Source organism: Asterias rubens, chromosome 3 (genome assembly GCF_902459465.1).
Source record: "Asterias rubens chromosome 3, eAstRub1.3, whole genome shotgun sequence".
Taxonomy (NCBI): Eukaryota; Metazoa; Echinodermata; class Asteroidea; order Forcipulatida; family Asteriidae; genus Asterias; species Asterias rubens.
The window spans coordinates 15,706,549-15,714,164 of NC_047064.1; the positions used below are offsets into that span (position 1 = coordinate 15,706,549).

General features: G+C 39.4%; 1 protein-coding gene across 2 annotated transcripts in view; it reads right to left on the bottom strand.

Annotated features, from left to right (window-relative positions):
- LOC117288629 overlaps nt 1-6,876 on the bottom strand; it is a 77,818-nt gene extending 70,942 nt beyond the window's left edge. Inside the window, exons 1-5 of one of the 2 annotated variants that reach the window (XM_033769552.1) lie at nt 6,697-6,876; nt 5,485-5,688; nt 2,455-2,910; nt 1,242-1,706; nt 339-761 (exon numbers count right to left, since the gene is read on the bottom strand). In XM_033769552.1, the coding sequence (XP_033625443.1) occupies nt 339-761; nt 1,242-1,706; nt 2,455-2,910; nt 5,485-5,688; nt 6,697-6,796 (1,648 nt within the window). In that variant the 5' untranslated portion in view covers nt 6,797-6,876. The remainder of the gene's footprint in view (nt 1-338; nt 762-1,241; nt 1,707-2,454; nt 2,911-5,484; nt 5,689-6,696) is intronic. The other variant, XM_033769553.1, reaches the window with a different exon arrangement.
- Between the last annotated feature and the right edge of the window lie 740 nt (nt 6,877-7,616).

The following is a 7,616-nucleotide window of genomic DNA, read 5'->3' on the forward strand; positions in this document are numbered from 1 at the left end:
TTGCAATGGACACAGCTACATCACGTTCGAAAAGAAGGCATTTGTCGGTACCCTGGGCAGCCAGCCACTTGAATCCATTCGAACTCCAAGCACAGCAAGTTTAAAAGTTCAAAAGTATTTGAATTTTCAGGGAGATGAAAAACCAGAGGGCCCTCGGAAAAGCCCTCGCCATGGTATGAGAGAACCGATGCACAACTCTACTCACACAAGGCCAGGAATCCAACCAGGTCATTATGGTAAGAGGCAAGCATTTTATGCATTAGTCACCCATGCCAACCATGTTCATTTTTTGTCTTTGAGATACATAAACCAACTTCAGAAACACTAAGTGATCTCACCTTTGCACTCTTCTGCTTTACAACTGATCAGTGAATCTTCACCAGTGGAAGTGCCAAATGCGTAGGATGGGTTTGGACTGTCCCCACTCTCAAATTCCAGGCAGAGATAGCTTAGCTCTCCGCAGCCAACATCCTCAATTGGGAATGACGTCGAGATACCTGAGAAGTCCATAGGATTGCCAGGAGATATCAATGGCTTGGCCTGGTCATCTGCCTTCAGGATCTGTGATTTTAGAGGTTTACGCTTGCCAGAGCCGTCCATGTTCTCGCTGCCGAAAATGTTCATTTTCCATAGGCCTGAACCTTCCAGCTCACTGCTATCTGCGGCGGTGCCAACAGTAGCATCAATTGTCAGAGGAGTCGGGACACCATACTTCATCTTTCCAACTGTGCGCTCCCAATTCAAGTCGGTCACTTTCACACCTGGAAATAAAGATTTATAATCCTCACTATCATGTTAAAAAAACAAAAACAAATTGTAGAAAAGGAAAGGACAAATTCTAACAAAGTTCAATTTGGGTGATTTCCAGCTAATTGTAGATGCAACACTGCCATCAAAGAAAATGCCATCAATGTTCCCCAGTCTGATGGCCATCGCGCCGTTGGTTTTGATAAAGATATGACACATATTCAACCATACACCACGGCTAAAAGCCAAAACAAGAGATCAGACACCTCCAACTTCAAACAATGTTCAAGCAGCCAAACGATAATCTTTCATAGTTTCAAACCAAAAAATTGAAGGACAATGGACTTCCACATATACAAAGGTACCCCACAAAGCAATCCATAAGGTATTCCATAAACCACTCTCTTTTTGTTTTATCAAGAACCACTGCCTTTTGCGTATTCACAGTTTGAAACTCACTTTGGTGGCTTCACATTCTGAAACAAGAAATTTACCTGCACAAGCTTCTACTGCAGTGCAGCCTGTCAAGACGCTGTCATCAGGATCTCCTTCCAAAATAAACCCGGCGTAATCCCTACCTAGTTGTGGTTCAGGGTTTTTGTTAAACTTTGCACAGAAATACTGGGCCTCTGCACAGCTGTGACTTGAAAGGTCAGCACTGTAGGTGACACCGTTGAAGGAGAAAAGTTCAGAAGGATCTTTGACCAGATCCTGGTTTCGATGTGTGGGGGTGAGGACCTCTTCAACCTGCGTGCCAGAAAGGACATTAGAACCCCTTGCATCACTGCTCATCCACATACTGGCAGTCCAGAGGTTTTCACCATCTACATCAGTCGTTTCCTCAATGTCCAAGTAAGATATATCAAGATCCAAAGGAACTTCATTGACGGCAAATTCTTTGAGTACAGTGTTGCCAGCAATTACTGGCTCAACGGCAGTAACAAGCATCTTGGCGTCACCTTAGTTACAGAGTAGTAAAGAAGTCATTATAATTAAGGGGAATTTCTATCCAAATCTAGTAAAACTATTGCATCAAATTGTTCAAAGCATGTGGGTAACATTGGTGTTAGTCGAAGCACTTTATGTGTACCAAAGTATACCCCAAAATACAAAAATCTGTAAAAATTAAGCCTGATTAGTTGTTGTTGTCACGGGAAAAAAGTGAGAGAAAAACCTTCCATGTTTTCAATGTTTTCAACCATTGGATTTTGAACTCACAACATCAAAACTAACTGACTTTCCATTTTCTAGAGAACTTTCATTTCAGGCAAAACTATTTCAAAGGAAGTTTTGTGCAAATCTATGATGAACTCAGCTGCTTTCTTCCGTGTGAACCTCCGCTAGCATTGATGCGGTATCTAGGGAGGAGATCCAATAACATACATTGTGTATATGCCGTGGACCTCTTATTTAACCTCTCTTTTGTTGTTTTACTCTCACTTTTTGGCAACAGCTCCCATTGGTTTGTAAGCGTTTTCTAACTGTGGACCTTTCCCAAACCCTAGACACTATTGTCCTCTTTTGTTATAGGTCCCCTGTTTAAATGTGTGTACCAACTCCAAAGACACCTACACACACACACACAGACAAGATGCGGCTTTTTATATATGGAGGACTGTATACATCTCTATTTGTATAGGATCAAAACAATGGAACTGGTCTTAAAACAAAAGGTATACTTCATTTAAGGTTCAACCAATAACTAACCTTTACAGAAGGTATTTTCGACACATCCAGTCAAAACTTCCTCTGTTGGCTTGGCACTAAAGTGAAACGTCAAGTAGTCCTTTTCCACTTCTGGGTTGGGTCCTTTGTTGAATTTAGCACAGATGAAATTGGCTTCTTCACATGTATGATCAGTCAAGTCAAAGCGATACCTGATGTCCTCTATGGAGAACACTCCTCCAGGGTTCTTCTTTAGATCTTGTGACTGCTGTCCTTCAGTGAGAGCCTCCTCCACAATAGTGCCAGAGAGCTCGCCGGTACCGTCTTCATTTTCAGCCATCCACAGCCTCGTTGTCCAAAGGCCTTGTCCAGCAACACTTGTTGCCTCAGCGTTGAAGGCGTACATCGCATCTAGATCTAGGGCAATCTCACTCACTTTACCCTGCTCGATCTGGGTATCGGGAGGTACGATTGGAACCACATCTTCAATGGTCACATCTGAAGCAAACAATGTGAGTGGATTATTGTTAGTTTTGTAAGCACTGAACATTGGGGGGGGGGGGTGGAGTGTCTGTTTTTTTGAGGTTCGCACAAGGGAACGACATATCCCAGAGCTCATAGGAAGGTATAAGGTATATGTTTGGTGGTCATGTTGGTTAGAGGCAAACAGCAGCTTCGGTATAAAGCATTTTGAGAAACATTTTAGTGTGGAAGTATTAATGGTATGTCAGAATTTTTTAAAATATTTTTTGCCCCAAAATTTGAATCTCAGACACTTCTCCTTTTTTATTATTATTTTTAATGTGGACATATAAAAATCATATAATATCAATCCAGATTTTCGGTGATATCTTGAAAAAGCAATTAATAATGTTTAACAGGCTGGATTTATTGTTTCCATCTACATCCAACTAGATTGAAACAATTAAAACGGTTCCAACAAACAAACGTTTAATTTGTTGTCTTAAAGTCAGAGTTTCAATGACATTTTAAAAGGAAATTGATAACCTCAAAAGCTCCAAAAGGTGTGTAAAAATAGTACTGTACGTAAGTACAAAGAACATTTCTAAATACTAACGGTTAAAATTGTTATTTTCTACTTTCCTTTAGTCAATGTTACACCCACCCCAGGGAACTAAGATCTTGCACCTTTGGAGTCCAAGATAAATTGTGTGAGTGATTTACCAAAGAGGTGTACAATTTCAAAAGAGTAACTGCTTGACACCACACACCCATCCAGGGTTTGAGAGACACAAAACCCCATGGGGGAGTGTGGGAGCAGTCAGGCCGTCACAGAGAGTCTACTCTCAAGCAGAGAGTTCATGCTGTGACTGCTGTATCGTTCAGGTATCCAGGGTATAGACTCAGTGAGACTTGAACTCTGACAAGGTTACAAATAATAGCAAAGACATTCCCAGACTGTAATTTTGACCTGAGGGAGCCAAGGGATGGCATGAAGAACTGTTTCATCCACTCCAGGTGGAAAACAGGGACCAAAACCACTGATTACCAGAAGTTAGAAAGGGCTGGCAGGACCAGAGTTCTGTATGCCCTAGACACCAAGAGTTCTGTACCAGGTGCCAATTTTAAAATGCTTCCACGAGCTAGATTTTATTACAGTAGGACATGCTTCCAAGTTTGCAGTTAGTTTGTTCTAGTCTAAAAGCCTTCAAAAAGTCCAGAGTGAGAGATGCTGGGTTTTTTAAGTACTTGTGTGTGTGTGCCTGTACTTGTACATGTTGTAGTGACGTTAAAACCAAGGACTTATAGAAAAATTGACAAAATGTCCAGGGGTTGATTTCACAAAGAGTAAGAACTAGTCCTAACTTAGGACTAGTCCTAAGAGATATCAAAACGTACAGCTAGTCCTAAGTTAGAACTAGTAACTCGTCCTAACTCGTCCTAACTCGAGATAAGACTAGTCCTAACTCTTTGTGAAATCCACCCCAGGACTGTTATCACAAAGGAAAATAATAAAGTCTGTGTTTTTCAGGACAAATAATGGAACAAAGGAGGTCCAATGGTACATAATAGGTTTTCCTTATGCACATGAGTACAAGTTCTCTGGGGTCGATTTCACAAAGAGTTAGAGGAGATATATACAAACTGCATGGATAGTCCTAAGTTAGGACGAGTAACTGGTCCTAACTCGAGATAAGACTAGTCCTAACTCCTTGTGAAATCCACACCTGTTGTGCTTCTGCAGGCTTCAACTTTCTTCCATTGGCCCTACAGTATACACACCAATTATTGCTGTTCATACTCATGCATTCGTCAACGTTTTCACAAAGTAGCACGCACTGCTATACCAGCAAACATTTAGAGAAAACGACCTCTGAAGTTGAACACTTAGAAATCCCACTTTCTTTCAAAACTTTGAAAAATTTCCATTTAAATTTCTCAATGTAGATACTTGATGACTTGAACTTAAAAATGAATCTATTTTGACTCATTTGCATAATTAATTAACACGAGAGAAGTTCCGTGCTACTTCGTGAAAACAAAAAATGCCACAATTGTGCAATAGTTGAAAACACTCATTAGCTTAGTTAAAAAAGTAAAGCTGTCAGAGCTTTGAAACTTCATGGAATTGTTGGTCTTCATGCATTATCAACAGAATCATAAAAAAATTAAAATGTAACACTAAAATCCTTAAAGCACATAGTGTGCTACTTCATGAAAAACGCTGACGTATTTCCAAGGGTACCTCTAGGTTACCAAAAAGGTGGTATTCTTATCAAATAAAAAAATATAAAGCTATCACCGGGACTTATTAAAGGAGAAAAGTGAGCAAAAATGGAACCAAAGTTAAGGGCACCAGCTTGGTATACTAAAACTCTTGTTCATGTTTACTTTCATATCAAGCTTGTTTCAAGCAACAGTTGGGGGGGGGGGGGAAGTCCTTTCATCGTTAAATTACTGGGATCTTGACTTTGAGGGAGTTCCAATGAAAATATTTTTTCTATAATTGCTACCTTTCAGTGAACTTCAAAATTGAAACTAACAAATTTGCTCTGCTGATATATCATTTCCATATATATTTTACCTTAAATTTGTGTTTTCAATACTTACTGTAGGGGCAAGCTTTGCAGCAAACTCCCTCAAACTTGATGCGGTTCCTGCAGGTTAGCGGGGGACAAGTTTCAAACTGGCAACTGAGCGTGGAGTTGTCACATTCGCAGAAAGAACATTCCGACATTTGGTATCTTTCTCCATGCTGAACGATATCCCCTTCAGGGGATGCGCAGGGCAAGTCTGAAATTACCCCGCTACTTGCTAAAAGTATCAACAAAATAGAAAGAAGTAAGTTAGCGGAATTTGGAATGATTAATTTGTATACAATCGTATGTTGTGGACAGCTTATTTTAAAAGTAATACTTTGTTCTAACTGCTGATTGGGTTGCAGAGGATTCCAAGTTGTCTGGAAATTCAGGGGAAACAATTATACAGTCTTCCCTTTTTGTTAACGTAACACCATTTAAGGTTATCAGAGAATGCGAAGGGGTGTAAGTATTATACAGCCTGAAGTTTCAAAAGCCTATGGAGTTCGGCTTCACTTGGAATCAGCAATTAGACACATTTAATCAAATAGCAATGTTTTCGCTCACTTTCTGCTCATTTCTGCTAAGCATTTTTTTCCTGCTTCAGCAGCTTTAAAGCTGCCTAACAACTTTCTGCTCAATAGGCAAAGATGATGCAGAGAACTGGTCACAATATAACAATATGATTTAGTGTTTAACCATTTACGTGGTAAGCAAAATTGTTTTGAGAATAGCCATTTTGAGAATAATAAAAGAAGTTTAGAACAGATAACAAATGCTTGTTCTGTATGAAAATAATACATCATTTTGTTTGCATGGCCCGTAACAAGATAAGATTACTCTTAACACTGCAACAGATTCTTCTCAAAGAACAAAAGGTTGAACACTCTCAAACATACATTGCATTCAATGTCATTCAACTGCCCAGTTGTTTAAAGACTTTGGCATAAAATCCCAAAGCTATAAACGCTGTCAAAGTTTTTTAAGAAGAACAGAAAAAGTTAATTTAAAAAAAAAAGTTGTTCTTTGTTACACTGAATAATACTCTTTTTTTTTCTCTTATTACAAAACAGAGACAATTTTCTTGCCCCCACTTTTCCACTCATTTTTACATAAAGTAATACAGGATTTGAGTAAATTAGATACAGACTTATTTCACAATGAATGAAAAAGGGTGGCATGATACAGATGTTTTACCAAATGTAAGATCCTGTCCTTTACACCAAAACTGAATGACACTTACATGATGATGAGCTACTGTCCTGGCCCTGGACAGTCAGACAGCATCCTAATAAGATCACAGACAAGACCCATAGGCCTTTCCAACCTACAAAGCTATACATGATAAGCACATGTACAATCTCTGTAAACCACCTCTTCAAGAAAAAGTATGTGCAACAACCAACAGTCAGCCAAAAAGAGTTCCAGCGGCTGTGGGCTGATCGCCCCGCTTGTTGTGACTTGGTTTTATGGGCTTATTATGGGATGGATTGAAGGAGAGTGGCAAATCTTCAGCCAATGGGGAAGGCGTCTTACAAGGACATCCTTAAGGAAACGAAGGAATGACCCAAAAGATCAAGCCACCTGATGAGCCACTCATTCAATTACATACGATTGATAAAGCAATATCATCATTTTTTTGCAGGGCCCTAGGGGGGTAGCCAGTCAGCCACAAGGTGATGACGGCTAGGTGAAAGAGTCCAATGCTGGGTTGGTCCATTAATTCTGCTGGATAGTTTTCAAGATGGGTGAAAACTTCTACCCAGCTTCCTTTTTATTTTGAGTTGACTATCAATAGGACTATCAATTAGGTATTAGCCATATCATAAAATCTGTAAACCATTTCTAATGATCGTTGTGGTGAACCACATGTACATACAGGATGTTAAAAAAAACTATACACTTTTGAAATGGCTGCCGCATAAAAAATGTATATGGACTCAACTTTCATAAAAGTCACAAAAAAGTCTGAAAATAATTATGATTGGGTGAGCACTGTTCTTTGGTATGAAAATTAGGTTGCCTTTTAATTTGTGAGAGGTAAGTCTTTTTGAGATTACAAAATTCACTCAAAGACGTCGGCTACTTACACTTCAGTGAGCAGTGCTCAACCAAGCATAAATTATTTTTCAGACTTATTGGTGTCATGTGAAAGTTGAATCC